The sequence below is a fragment of the Megascapheus bottae genome, chromosome 15, assembly GCF_031878675.1.
Source record: "Megascapheus bottae isolate mThoBot1 chromosome 15, mThoBot2.hap1, whole genome shotgun sequence".
Taxonomy (NCBI): domain Eukaryota; kingdom Metazoa; phylum Chordata; class Mammalia; order Rodentia; family Geomyidae; genus Megascapheus; species Megascapheus bottae.
The window spans coordinates 67,820-82,872 of NC_143523.1; the positions used below are offsets into that span (position 1 = coordinate 67,820).

General features: G+C 46.4%; 1 protein-coding gene across 3 annotated transcripts; it reads left to right on the forward strand.

Annotated features, from left to right (window-relative positions):
* The first annotated feature begins 538 nt into the window (after positions 1–538).
* On the forward strand, positions 539–7,667 carry Syce1 (synaptonemal complex central element protein 1). 3 transcript variants are annotated; one of them, XM_090346830.1, is made up of 13 exons: positions 539–638; positions 3,267–3,329; positions 3,924–3,983; positions 4,353–4,427; positions 4,948–4,995; positions 5,221–5,275; positions 5,420–5,509; positions 5,717–5,780; positions 6,459–6,525; positions 6,606–6,729; positions 6,798–6,908; positions 7,299–7,383; positions 7,538–7,667. In XM_090346830.1, exons 1-13 carry the CDS (start codon positions 560–562, stop codon positions 7,577–7,579), a joined length of 963 nt encoding a protein of 320 aa, XP_090202956.1. In that variant the 5' UTR covers positions 539–559; the 3' UTR covers positions 7,580–7,667. The 3 variants fall into 3 exon arrangements, with proteins under 3 accessions (XP_090202956.1, XP_090202957.1, XP_090202958.1); XM_090346831.1 differs by having other exon boundaries at positions 3,927–3,983; XM_090346832.1 differs by lacking the exons at positions 4,353–4,427; positions 4,948–4,995.
* Positions 7,668–15,053: the final 7,386 nt, after the last annotated feature.

Consider the following 15,053-nt stretch of genomic DNA (forward strand, 5'->3'; position numbering starts at 1 on the left):
CGCACCCCCGTGCGTGCCTGGCAGGGGTGTGAGCAGGGCGGTGGGGACGCGGTGACCCGGTGGACTGGAGCGAGCTCAGAGCTAGGGCGGAGGGCTGGGCTGGGGACGAGTCAGTTCACAAGCTACCAGGCAGGAAGGGCTTCACCGCCCCTTCCCAGGCATACTTTCACCCCGCTGTGTGCGGGTACCGAAAGGAAAGGTGATGGAGGCCCAAGTGGGGCCGGGTCCACCAAGGCGGGTGCGGGGCTGCACACCACCCGGAGGCCATGCTCGCAGTTCAGAACCCGAAGACGCACCGCCTGCCGTCGCCGTCGTCGTCTTCTTTCTTCCTTTCTTCCTCCTCCTCCTCCTCCTCCTCCTCTTCTCTTCCTGCTCAGCAGGTCAATCTTGGAAAGCTGCACCAGCGTGGCCTCCAGGCCAGGTCTGCAGGGGTGGGGTGTGCGCATGCGCAGTAGCTGCATCCGGGCGCCTGGCCCAGAGCTAACGGTCGCGCCACCGTGCCGAGCCGAGCGCTGACTTCCCGCCAGGGGCCGCAGTCGACGCGGGGCGTGAAGGGGCCATGGCGGCCGGGCCCAGTCTGGCTAGCGGAGAGCTCACAGGAGCTGCAGACCAACCCGGGGGCCGCGAGGGGACCGGAGGTAGCAGCTGTTTTCTGGTCCTAGGTTGGACAGCCGTGGGGCTGTGCGGGCGCGGAGCCCCGCGTGGGGAGCGCGGCGGAGGTCCGCGTGGGGAGGACAGCGGAGGTCCTCGTGGGGAGGGCGGCGGAGGTCCGCATGGGGAGGACGGCGGAGGTCCGCGTGGGGAGGACGGCGGAGGTCCGCGTGGGGAGGGCGGCGGAGGTCCTCGTGGGGAGGGCGGCGGAGGTCCGCGTGGGGAGGGCGGCGGAGGTCCTCGTGGGGAGGGCGGCGGAGGCCCGCGTGGGGAGGACGGCGGAGGTCCTTGTGGGGAGGACGGCGGAGGTCCTCGTGGGGAGGGCGGCGGAGGTCCTCGTGGGGAGGGCGGCGGAGGCCCGCGTGGGGAGGACGGTGGAGGTCCTCGTGGGGAGGACGGCGGAGGTCCTCGTGGGGAGGGCGGCGGAGGTCCTCGTGGGGAGGGCGGCGGAGGTCCGCGTGGTGAGGACATGGAGATCCCTCGTGGGGAGGGCGGCGGAGGCCCGGCGTGGTGAGGACGCAGAGGTCCCGTGTGGGGAGGACGTGGAGGCCCCGTGTGGGGAGGGCACCGCGGTTCCGTCCCCAGGTGTGGGTGGCCTGGGTCTTGGGCGCCGCGGGGCGGGGCTCGCCGAGGCCTCCCGCCCTGTCTGCGCTGGGCTTGTTCCAGAGAACTGGGAATATGCTCTCCCCGTGGGACGGTCCTGGAGAGGACAGGGAGACGGCGGGTGGGGGCAGGGGCCGGAGAGGCGCGCCATGCTGGGGCACATCCCCAGGAAGGAGAGCCCAGGGGGAGATGGAAGGGTCAGCCAGTCCCCAGGAAGGAGACCCCAGGGGGAGATGGAAGGGTCAGCCAGTCCCTCAGAAAGAAAAAAGAAAAAAGACTAGAAGAGTTGTCCAGGGTCAAAACCCTTCAGGGAAGGAGATCACCACCCTCCCCCACACACACCCAGGAGGAAGATGCTCAGCCATGCAAGGTGATAGGAGCTGTAGAGGCCCCTCTTCCTCAGCCTGCATGCTGAGGATGGTCAGCCAGCAGCACCCATTGTTCTCTGTTTAGTGGGAAGATTATCTTGTCTTTGTTGACACAGGGCTTTCCAAATACTTAATCATATATAAAATAGAGAATAAGCTACAGTGGCTCCATGAGTCTATCTTCAGCTTTCACAGTTCTCAACTATTGCCAATATTTTTATTCTTTAACATCTACTCTCTATTTGATTATAAACAACTTCATAATTATCCATAAATATTTCCACGTATATCTTTAAATGTAAATGCTCTTCAAAAAGTGATACCATTGGCTACATTTATATAGTAGAAGCAATAATTCCTTTACTCATCAAATAGTCAATTTACAAAGTTTGTTGATCGTGACTTTAAATTTTAAAACACATTTTTTTCTCCATCAACACTAAATTGCAGAGATTGTTTGTACTTCCTAGGGTACCTTTTTTCTTTTGGTTGTCTTCTTTTCTCACTCCCTTTTCCCGTCAGATGTATTTGTTAAAGTTATCTTTCTTGTCTAATTTGATGTTGCAAATACAACCTCATGTGCCATTCACTGTTGCTCTACCCTTGAATATTTTCTGAATTTAGCTCTAGCAAATACCAGTATCACTTTCAGCAAGTTATTAGTAGGTAATAATGTTTTTTATATTTCTTTTTTTCTGTGTTGGTCCTGGGGCTTGAACTCAGGGCCTGGGCTTCTCCCTGAGCCTTTGTGCTCAAGGCAGTGCTTTACCACTCGAGCCACAGCTCCACTGAAGCTTTTTGCTGGCTAACTGGAGATAAGAGTTTCAGAAACTTTCCTTGCCAGGCAAGCTTCAAACCATGATCCTTAGATCTCAGCCTCCTGAATAGCTAGGGTTACAGATGTGAGCCTCTGACATCTTTAAAATGTTTTCTAATATTGGATGGTTCATGATGTCTTGTTTCTATGATTATAATGCTAATATCATAAGTAATATCATAATATCATAATAATATAATTTCCTATGCCTACCAATTCATTAGTGAGTTAAAATAGGTGCATGTAGTGACTACAGAAAATTTCTATGAAATACTTTAAGTGGAGGTTTCACAGTTAGCATTGGTTATACATAGGAAAGATATTTATATTAATTAACCACAGTTGATTATATTGTTACTGGTTTCTCTGTTTTGTGTAAGACTTTTTAAGAGCTTCCTAATTGATGTCATCTGCCAGTGCAGTGACTTTCAATATATTTTCATTGCTTTTAATACTGTCTCCATTTTTTCCATGCTAGATTATTGAACCCAGAGCCTTGCATATGCTAGGAAAAGGTTGTGCTTTGCTGAGATATATCTCATTATTATTTTTAAAATTGGGTCTCACCTTGTACACTCTTCTGCTCCTCTCCATCCTCCTGCTTCTGTATCCTGAGAGCACCATCATATCCAGCAATTTCTTATATATATATATATATATATATTATTACTTTGTAAATACAGTTTGACCACAAGCACCAGCCATCGCCTTGGCTTTCACGGATACAGTAATGCCTTCAGCTCACCCCAGTCCCACCCAAAGAAGTTGAATCCTTCCCCTGTCATTTCAACCTGTTGGGTTTTGACATGTTTGATTTTCTTCCACAGGGCAGGACATGTACACACAGAAAATTGAAGACTTGATGGAAATGGTGAAAAAGTTGCAGAAAGGTCTTGTGTCTCCTTTGTGTATGAGGCTTTCTGAGGGTTGGAGTCAGGCATTGTAGATTCATTTACACCCCCACAAGTCAGAAAGTTGGGAAACTATACCCTTAACTTTCATTTTCTTTTAAATTCTAATTATTTTAGCCAAAAGTAATGATAATCAAAATTACAGAGGCATAAGCAGATAGAAGGAAAATATTTTCATAAAATCCTGTCCCAAGGTCCTTGCTAGCCAACCTACTTGGCTTGCACAATACTCTTAGGTCCTGAGGTTTCATTCCCATCCCAGGCTGCCCTCTGTACTGATTGTACCCCATTTCACCCATAGAGTTGCAAAGCTTATATGCCCCACGTGATATGGGACCTACAAGACATTTTTCCATACCCAAGAATAAGTTCCTACTCCTTCATTCTTCAAACCTTTGTCCCACTTTATGTCTCTTGAATGAAGTTGCCACAAATTGCCTCATTTCTATTCCTCCCCACTGTGAGCCTGTGATGTAACACCTGTACACAGATGCTCAGTGGTTTTGTGTGGAATGATATCTGCAGAAATGTGAACTATTAGCTTGCCAATTCAACTTCTTTTGCTCTCTGCAGTAGGAACTCTAGAGCCACGGATTGAGGTCCTGATTAACCGAATTAATGAGGTTCAACAAGGTGAGCTCAGGGACCTTGGCTGCTATTTAGGAACACATGTATGCTTTGCTAGGTCTGATGCAAAGTGAAAATGCAGGAGCTCTTGGTTTAAAATACCCTTAGACATTTCAACAACAATGATAGGCCACAAAAATGTAAATATAGAACTCTTCTGCATGTCTGCATGAAAGTGCCACCATAGTCGGTGAGCCTAGTCTTGATACAACTTGAACCCAACAGGAAGATCCTGGGATTCAGAAAGCCTGGTCTCCTGTTCTATAAAATTTAAGCCCCTCCAGGTACTTGAAGAAAAATGTGAAATATTGTTTGAAAAAGCATAATGCAGCTGGAGGCCCCACTCATACAATGTCTTTTCTACTATTTGATAAGCAAAAAAGAAAGCCAGTGAAGAGCTGGGAGAGGCTAGAACTGTCTGGGATGCTCTGCAGAAGGAACTGGACTCATGTAAGTGAGCTGGGACTCACTAGAGGTCTCCGCCATGTCTCAGGCCTCTCCTAACCCAATATTCCAAGTACTGAGCATCTTCATCATGGTCAAGGGTCCTACTATCTTTCCAGCCTTCTGCTCTTCCCATCCCTGCCTCTCCTAGTGGTGATGTTCTGGGATTGCCCTCTGCGTACACTCCTGCTCCCTGTGTTCTCTTACCACATTTCTCTTATACTACCATTTATCGCCAAGCTTAAATGTCTCCTTCTCAGAGATGCCTTCCCCAGTCACCCTACATAAAGACACCACCCTGCCCCCATCCTGGTCATAAAGCATTTTCTACTGCTTCTGAGCCCTAATGGGCATCACACAGGATCCTCACAAACTTTTTACAAATGTAAAGGTCCTTTTTGTTTACAAAGGAGTATGAGCACATAGGGAAAGAGGCTCACCTGGAGAACTCCACATTTAGGTTAGAGTCAAGGCTGTCAGTGCCATGGGTGATTGCTGATAACTAAACATTAACCATGCTTTCCAGTGTATGAAGAGAAAGTACGACTGAAGGAGATCTTGAGCAAAAAACAAGGTATTTTGACCTCCTCCATCGTCAGGCTGTTACTTGTGCCATTGTGCAGAAAGCCCCTCTTTCTGCAATTGAGAAAGGGCCTGAAACTTCTTCAGGTTGCAACCTTTCTCAGGAATAGAACAGACAGGTGTCCACAATCTGACAGGATCTGATCCTGTTCTCTCCCCTTAAATTGGATGCCTTGTCAAACACTTACCGGGACCCTGTTGCTCTCTCTCTCTGTAGAAACCCTGAGAATCCATCGGCTACATTGCCAAGAAAAGGAAAATGAGGCCCAGAGGTAAGAGACTAAGCACATACTGGTCTCCAAAATCTTCACAACAACCATGTTACAGATATGGATCTAAATTAGAGAGGGAAAACAATCCCTAGCTCCCCTCCAAGAATCAGTCAGAGAATGGCTAACGACTGCCTTTCTTCCCAGGAAACACACCCTGTTGCAAGAGTGCAAGGAGAGGATTTCTTCTCTGAACTCCCAGATTGAGGAAGAGAAGAACAAACAGAGACAGCTGAGGTAAACTGCAATACAGGAGGCAGGAGGCTACAAATAATATCTAGGATATATTAAAGGAGCTAGTCCAGCTGAGCCCTGGAGAGTCAAGGGGATAACGGTGCTCCTCATGGAGAAAAGGGTATGAATAAAGTCCCTCATGCATGAAGATGCCATGCTCAAACCAAGGAGCCAACTCATAACCTTCATGCCTGTGTGGTTGGCCTCCAGGTTGGACTTTGAGCAACAGCTGGAGTCTCTGATGGGCCAACACAAGGACCTCTGGGAATTTCATGTGAGTAATTCAAATTCATGTTCCCTAACTCCCGTATCTTGTCCATTCACAAGCCTTAGTCACCTATCATCACTACCACCCTGAATTCATTCCTCTGTTAAGTGTCCACATTGCTGATCTGAACATGTACCTCTGCTGCCCTGTGTGTCAATTGAGTGATCAGGAGGAACTCTAATAACACCAAGATTGGAGCCACCATTCCAGAACACTCATGGATGTGATGGGACCAACATAGGCACAGGGGAAACAGCAGGGAATAAGTGAACCTTTGGACCTTTCAGTCACGAAAAAAAAAAGCCAGAGAACCAGTGCCAGTGGAGAATGAGATTAGTGAGTAGGCCATCACAGGGAAGGGAGGAAGATAGGAACTATAGTGCCATGCTGATGAAGGGATCTCTGGGTAACAGACCAGAGTTGAGGAATCTTTAGATTTTTCTGTAATTAAATACTTGCCACAGCAGCTGTTTTGCACATGAGAGGTCCATGGGGTAAGGGTGGAGGTCAGGGGTAATAAAAAAAAAAAAAGACCCTAAAGCCGGGGCTTGGTTGGTGTGCACAGAAGAGCCAGAGTACTAAGAACTGAGATATTAAGGGGCCAAATGGACAGATCCAGACAGGCATCTCTGAGATATGGGGAAGCTAGGAGGTATGGACAGACTTTGGTTTTGTCCTCCTCAGAGACCAGAGCATCTAGCAAGGGAGATTTGTGCCCTGGACAGCAACAAGGAGCAGCTGCTAAAAGAAGGTAAGGCCAGGACAAGAAAGTGACTCAGCCCTGCCCTGATATTGCCTGCCCTGGCTGTTCACCTCCCCTTCCTTCTGCAGAGAAGCTGGTTGAGGTGAAGCTGGAGGATGTGAAGCATCGACTGTTCTCTCTGTGTGGTCATGAGGGGCCCTCCACCCTCAATGAGGGACTCTTCCTTCGAAGCCAGGAGGCAGCAGCAGCAGTGTAAGATATGCAAGAGAGGGGGGAGCAGGAGGAAGGAATGCATGAAACTAACTGATACCAACCCTCAGGGAAATGTTTAAGGAAGAGAACAAGAAAGCTGAGGAGCTCCTGGAGGCTGCAGCTCAGAATCACCAGCAATTGCAGCAGAGGTGTCAGCATCTGCAACAGAAGCAGCAGAGGTGGGCATGGAACCCTTGTGTCCACCCCCAACCCAAGGAGGATGAGTGTTTCTCTCCCACTCTCTTCCCCCTCCCTCTCCCTCTCTCTCCCTCTTTCTCCCTCTCCCTCCCTCTCCCTCCTTCTCTCCCTCCTTCTCTCCCTCTCCCTCCCTCTCCCTCCCTATCCCTCCTTCTCCCTCCCTCTTTCTCCCTCTCCCTCCTTCTCTCCCTCTCCTTCCTTCTCTCCCTCCTCCCTTTCCTTCCCTCTCTCCCTCTCCCTCTCTCTCTCTCCCTCTCCCTCCCCCTCTCCCTCCGTCTCCTTCCCTCCTTCCCTCCTTCCCTCCTTCTGTCTCCCAACATCCTTCTGTTCTACCTGGCATCTCTTTTCCTCTTCTTATACCTTCCTAATAGGATGAAGGAGGACTTGGAAAAGCATGGACCTCAGATCCTTGCTCAAGCCCAGAGTATGCAAGAAGGGGTCACTACACAAAAGTTGGTGAGTCCTGCCATTAGGTGACAGAGGGTAGAGACAATTCCTGAAGGGTGGCTAAGGAAGGAGTGCAAGAAGCGTACTGGGAGTTCAAAGAGGATGATCTTGAGCAAGAGCATTCCAGGATGGAATACTCACCCTGGACTCTGACCTCCAACAGGCCAGTCCTAAGTCTCTAGAAATCTGTGAGGAGAAAGACTAGGAGCCATTCACCAAGCAGGGCCTGATGCCCTTCTGAACTATGAAGATCCATCTCACCTCAATCTTATCCCACAGGGATACATAAAATAAAAATGTTGGTATAACCTATCTAAGGTGAGTCTATGCTAGATGGAAGGGTGGGAATGGGAGCTCCAGGGAGGATACAAATATGGATCTTCTCAAAAGGCTGAGAAGATCTGAAATCCACCCCTCCATGTAGATAATTTTAAGTCCTTCATGTACACCTGGACTACTCAGATGTTCATCAAAAAAATGAAGATAAATCAGCTAGGATTTAAAGCTAGCCAGTTTCATACTGTATACTTAACTATCATTTATAAAAAGTAGTGTGGTTAGATGCCAGTGGTTGACAATTATAATCCCCTCCCTTCAGGAGGCTGAGATCTGAAAATCATGGTTCAAAGCCAGTCCAGGCAAGACTGTTTGTGAAATGTTTATCTCCAATTAACCACCAAAAATATAGAAGTGAAGCAGTTGCTCAAGTGGTAGAGTTCAAGCTCAGGAACAATACCCAGGCTCTGAGTTCAAACTCCATGTGATACACATACCTCCACAAAGATAAGGAAATGGAGGGAGGGAAGGAGGGAGAGAGGGAGGGAGGAAAACATATCTGAGATTTGTATACTCTATGTTATCATGGACACAAAATATATAACCAGACCAATCACTGACAGGAACATACTATGTTATAAATGCTCATTGTATAAGGTCAGTTACTAGGACTTTTTCAGATCCACTGAGGTGCACCCAACCAATTAAGACCAGTGATAGGAGCTGTAGTCTCTGGCTCCTGGATCCATATACAATAACTAATAGAGATTCCTTCTGTTTAACATACTGGACAGATCAGTGACACCACACAGTGGGGAGAAAGGTTTATAGAGCTACCCAAACTGGATAGCACTGTTTCTGTGGAAGAATGGAGTTACATGGCAAGGTGTACAATCAGTCCAGAATCTTCAGCAGCAAATCTCAAAGCTCTACTTTAGTTCTTTTAACAGTAAAATGGGGTTACTCATACTTGTGGTATATGTGAACTGATGATAGACTATCAAAATGACTTTCATGTCAAATAGAAATTAGCAAACTGAACTATATGGTAATCAAATACCACATGTAAAAGTGCATTTAGATAAGCTCATGAATAGTAGGAACTTAGTAACTTCCGTCAGTTTGCTGCAAATAAAAATTTGATAAATATTGGCTTTTGATATTCAGTATCTCTTCATGTAAAACTTTCAGAAATTGCAGATAGAAAATGAATATTAACTTTGTAAATACTGGTGACATGATTAAAACATTTTGTTAGTAATAATGTCTAGCCTATACTCAAATACTATTCATCATATTGGGAGTACTTGGCAGTGAAATGGATAATAAAGATATTTATATGTGTGAGCTATAAAAGAATACAGATAAATTGCAGAGTGACTAAATAAAAGTACAAGTTAGTTTACTGAGTTCACATCCATTTTCAAAAATTTCTATGCATATTAATGTCCAGGACCAAAAATGACAATGCTTATGATTCTGACGTTTATTAAACAAAAAGAGACCAATCCAGCAATATCATTGAAATCAGTCTATGCATCTGGTAAGTACAAGCATTTCAGCCTCAGGCTGAATTCAGAGTGTGGTCCATAGAGGCAGGTTTTGGTTTTTCTCTCTGTAGGGCTATACCACAACATGTTCTTCCTTGGACATGTTCTACAGGAATCTCCATTTGGAGAGCAGGCAGGACTTCTCACAATTGCAGATCATATGGGCAGATTGTAACTTCAGAAAAGAACTCCACAGAAAGTTCTCCTGTGTCCTCACCCAGATGAAATGAGAACCTGACTAATCAGTTTTGTGTATATCAATAAACAATACTGAGAAGATGGCATGAACCACACCCACACTCAGCTCAGATCACTGTTAATATATTTTATACCTCAGTGCCACCCCAATAACTTAGCCCATTCCACTCCATCTGAGATTTGAACAGTCAGTATAAAAGAAATAGCAAAAACTGTATGTAGATTCTTCCACTATTAAAAACAAGTCACATTTTGTATTACTGACATTTAATTCCTCCCAAAGAAACTATTTAATTAGAAATTAAAAATAACCACATAAATGGAAAGACATTATGGTCATGAATTAGAAATTCTTGTATTACATTTATGCCCAACATGACAAACAAATTTATTATAAAGTTTCAGTAAACACTTTGCAGGTTACTTTTATGTAAATGTACAGCCCATTTAGAAAAATATGGAAATACAAAAATGAACAAGATGAGAGGACATTTCTGTGTGGTATCAGAACATTACATTAAACGTAAGAATGGTGAATGAAGCTTTGTAGTATCAATGGAGAGATGGACAAATGGCACACAGAGAAAGTTTAAGAAGAGGCCGGTACATGCTACATGACTACTGAATGAGGAAGGTTGCCTAAAGGAGCTGTTTTCTATTTTTTTTTGTCAGTAGGGAGACTTGAACTCTGGGCCTGGGTGTTCAGCTCAAGGCTACCACCCTACCCCTTGAGCCACAGTGCCACTTCTGGTTTTCTAGTGGTTAACTGAAGATTAGTCTCACGTTCATTAGTGCCCAGGCTGACTTTGTGCCCAGATCCTCAGATCTCAGCCTCCTGAGTACCTAGGATTGCAGGTGTGAGCCACCTCGCACAGTGCTTATTTCCAATTTTTGCATCAACATTGCTGGGCCAAATAGTTTAAGGAGGCGATACACCATTTGTCCCTTACACCATACCCAAGGGCCATAGATTTAACATTTTACAGTAATTTTGAAAAGAAACTTTATTTATTATTAGATCATTCTTAAATTGTAATTTTTAAAACATGTGTTGGCTTGTTTGTTTAGTGCAGGTACTGGGGCTTGAACTCAGGGCTCGGAACTATCCCTAAGGCTTATTTGTCCAGTGCTGACACTCTACTACTTGAGACATACCTCCATTTCTGGACTTTTGGTAGTGACCTGGAGATCAGCGTCTCACAGGCTTCCCTTGCCCTGCTGCAATTCTAACACTCCAGCCTCCTGAGGAGCTAGATTATAGACAGGAGCCATCAGCACCCAGATAAAGGATAAACTATAAAGAAAAAAGCTGATAAATTTACGTAAAGCCTACATTAGAATTAGAAATTTCTCTTCTATACCCCTTATATACTTTTGGAAGAAATATAATTTAGCCCATTCTTTATGGAGAACAGTCTGGAGATTATTCCAAGAGACAAAAATAGAACTACTACAGGATCCAACAATACCACTCCCAGGTATCTACAAGGGAATAAAAGTCAGAATACAAGGAATATACTTGCTTACAAGTGCTTATCATGACACTACTTATAATAGCCAAGTCATGGAATCAGCCAAAGTGCCCATCAATGGATAAATGGACAAGGAAAACAAGGTTGTAGGGCACACACACACACACACACATCCAATGAAATATCAGCCATGAATGAAATCCTGTCATCAGAAAAAATAAATGGAACTGGTAAGCCTGATGTTAAGCAAATAAGCCCAGACTCATATATCTCATACTTCACTCATAAATGGATTTTTTGTGCCAGTCCTGGGCTTGAGCTCAGGGCCTGAGCACTGTTCTTGGACTTTCTCAAGGTTAGAGCTCTACCACTTGAGCCTCAGCACCACTTCTGGCTTTTTCTATGTATGTGGTACCAAGAAATTGATCCCGGGTCTTTGTGCATGCTAGGTAAGCACTCTACCACTAGGCCAAACTCCCAGCCCCCATATGTGGATTTTTTAAGAAACATGATAGTAGAAATTGGAACTATTAAGGAAGTTATATTTCTAATGTTTATGACTGGTGGAAAGGGGGATGGTAAATTAGTCTGGTAAATGGGGGGGGTGAATATGATTAATATACTTGGTATACATCTATGAAATATTCACAATGGAATTCATTGTTTTCTACAATTAAAGGATGCCAAGATGCCGGGGCCAGCCAGCAGCAAACCAGGGTTTGCAGATTGGGATTCCTGAAATAGGGGGCAGGGACTAGGAAAAAATAGAAGAGAGACAAACAGATGGGGTTCAGAGGTCTGCAGCCCAGGTAAAGACTGCAGCCCAGTTTATTTCAAGTTCTGACCTTAAATACTCTTCTTAAAACTAGGGAACTGCCAGAGGCTACATTCATACATAATACTAATCAAGTCACAAATAGGATAAATGAGAAGTGATTAACATTGCCCAAAGTCATCTTGATAAGATGTGATTGACATTGCTTGAAATTATCATGATAAGAACTGATTGACATTGCTTGAAGTTATCCTGATAAGAACTGATTGACATTGCTTGAAGTTATCCTGATAAGAGTTACTTCCTTGTGTATACAGTTGTGTAGGTCCAAGGTCAGGTCCAAAGTCATTGACCCCACAGTCGGTCCCCAACACCAAGAAAATGTCACTAATAATGTACAAGGTAAGACTGTGAATAGATTTTTGTGGTGCATATTTATAAAAACGAACCTTTAAAATGTACATGAGGTATATGAAGAAAAACTATACAATGAAATGGAAAAAAAAAACTATCCACTTACAGGTTTTAGCCAGCACTTCATAAGTAAAGGGACAGTTAACTAGCAAATTTACAAAGATGTACAGATTCAATAGTCATCATTGAACCGAACTTTAAAAGCAAAAAATATTATTACTACATACTAGAATAGCAAAAACAATGTTAATAGAAGCAAAAACAATAACAAAAAAAACCAGTCTAACAAGGGCTGGCAAAAAAGTCAGTGATTTAGAATTGGGACACACTAGTGGTGACAGCGTCCACTGACGGGGCCACTTTGAAAATGAGTGGTTGGCTGCGTAGATCAGTAATTCCATGGTGTGCATGGGCGGGGACGTGAGGCCACGAAAACGGTGGGAAAAGGAAGCCAGAAGCGCTGCTTCTGGGGCAGGCGATGGGGTGTCGCGGCTCCCTGGGTGACGCTTCCTCGACCTGCACATTTTAATCCACTGTTTTGTATCTTTTTTTTGTTCCACAAAACTATAATTAAAACGCATGAGGAAGATAGAGTTGACCATGAAAACAGGTGGGAAAACACAAATCTCATAAGGCGAGTAGGTAGGCAAATGGTGAACTGAAAGGGATGAAACATCCTCCGACCCGGGCCGCGCGGGGAGCAGGAGCCGGGACTCCGGCCGTGCTGGGCGCAGCCTGGCGGCGGGGCGGCCGCGGTGGACGCAGATTCTCGCTGCTCGGCGCGCCGGGTCCCGGTCCGCGGCGCCTCGGCGGAGGCGGGCGGGCGGCGGGACGGGGCGGGGAGAGCGGCGGGGCCGGCGGGAGGACGCCCGCCGCAGGTCCCACGCCGCGCGCGACCCCCGCGCCCCGCTCCGGCCCGGAGCCTGCACGTAAACAGGTCCAGTCACGCCTGCCCGTGAGAAGCCGGCAAGCTCGGGGTCCCGGGGTCCCGGGGTCTCGGGGTCCCGGGGTCCCGGGTCTCGGGGTCCCGGGGTCCCGGGTCTCGGGGTCCCGGGGTCTCGGGGTCTCGGGGTCCCGGGGTCTCGGGGTCCCGGGGTGGTCTCGGGAAGGCGTCCAGTGGACGGGGTCGGTGCTTCCCCAAGGCCCTTCAGGAAGGCCATGGCCTGGACGTTTCTCTGCCTGACCTCAGACTGGAAGAGGGGGCCGTGGAGGACGAGGGGCTCACGGACCTGCGCTGGCCAGGACGTGGACGGTGACCCGCTCTGTCCCCCGCCCACTCCGGCCGCCCTGCGGCGCCGGGCGGACCCCAGCTGCCAGCCCCCTTCTCTTCAGCTGCCTCCCGAGCTTGGCCAGCCCTGCCAGTGCTCTTGGAACATCCCCGTCCCCAGCAAATGCGCCCACGGGGTGCAGGACTCGTCACTGACTAAGCGTTTTAAAAAAGCGGACCGAGAGAGGAGTCCGAGCACGGGGAAAGGTCATGGAGGGGCAGACCCAGAATCTAATCCAGGCTTTGACACCTTCCACCCACCCCCTCCCCAGGCCCAGCGGAGCCCACCGGGCCCACCAGCTGGCCAGGCAGCCCCTTCCTCAGGAGAGATGGGGCCCTCTGCAGTTCCTCCAGGAGGGGTGCAGAACGGAGCCAGGACTAGTCCCTCCAGCCGGATTAAAAAGCAAGACCTGATCACTTGTTGCCTACAAGAAAGGCATCGTACTGACAAAAAGCAAACTGGCTGTGGTGAAAGGAAGAATCTATCAAGAGAAATAATTATTAATGTAATTATTAACATATATGCACCGAATATCGGTATACCTCAGTGAACATTATTGTTCTTAAAAACACAGATAGGGCCAGGAGCTTGGTCTAGTGGTAGAGTGCTTACCTAGCATGCATGTAGGCCTAGGTTCCATTCCTCAGTACCACATACATAGAAAAAGGCACTGATAGGCTTCAAGACAACAATAGTAGAAGTCTGTGCCACATTGCTTTCACCAATCGATAGGTCATCCAGATGAAAAATCAGCAAAGAAACCTGAGACTTAAATGATACCATAGGCTTATTTTGGAAGGAGGAGAATTTATAAGGGAGATTTACAGGGGGTGAGTATCATCAAGAGGAAATAAACATATCTGGATATATCACAGCTGATAGATGCTAATAAAAATATTCACAAAATACCAGAAAGAAGTAAAATATTATCATCCTCAAAGATGAAGAAATGACACTAGAGAGTGTGATTAGCTGACACACTGTCAGCATTTATTTTTTTCTATATACTCTCAACTTCCTTTTTATTGCATTTTATTGTCAGGGTAATGTATAGAGGGATTACAGTTACATTCATTAGGTAATAGATACATTACTTCTTTTTTTTTTTTTTTGCCAGTCCTGGGCTTGAGCTCAGGGCCTGAGCACTGTCCTTGGACTTTCTCAAGGCTAGAGCTCTACCACTTGAGCCACAGCACCACTTCCGGCTTTTTTCTATGTATGTGGTACCGAGGAATCGAACCCGGGTATTCATGCATGCTAGGCAAGCACTTTCCGTCCTCCCACCCCCTCCAATCATCTTGTTTTTCCCCTTCCCTTCTCTATTTCAAACAAACAAACGTATATACAATATACCAGGCACCAAAGTCAGATACAGTAACAAGACTCTCAGCATTTATTACCAAACCAAGCCTGATCTGCCATGCAATAGTGTTTTATAATCTCCCACCCCACATCATAACTATATATATATATATATATATATATATTCCTTCAGGCTTGCTGGTGATCTCCTTCACTCTCAGAATCCAGGCAAGTCAATATATTTAGGGAAAAGAAATGTAAAAGGACAGAGGAAAAGGGGGAAACGATTTCAGTGAATTGTAGGCATAGTGCTAGTGGGCTAGGTAGCCTGTGATGGGAAAATGGTGATTTTTGTGTCTGGTTGGTACCTACCATGCTGCAGATTTTAGCCACTCAGAAAGGGCCATTTGCAAAAGGTGATGTA

What these genes read in the sequence shown, in the direction of transcription:
- Syce1 (XM_090346830.1), top strand. Translation starts at nt 560, where the DNA reads ATGGCGGCCGGGCCCAGTCTGGCTAGCGGAGAGCTCACAGGAGCTGCA. An exon ending in AATTAATGAGGTTCAACAAG is followed by an intron (nt 3,984 to 4,352) that starts GTGAGCTCAGGG and finishes CTATTTGATAAG; the next exon opens with CAAAAAAGAAAGCCAGTGAA. An exon ending in CTGCAACAGAAGCAGCAGAG is followed by an intron (nt 6,909 to 7,298) that starts GTGGGCATGGAA and finishes CCTTCCTAATAG; the next exon opens with GATGAAGGAGGACTTGGAAA.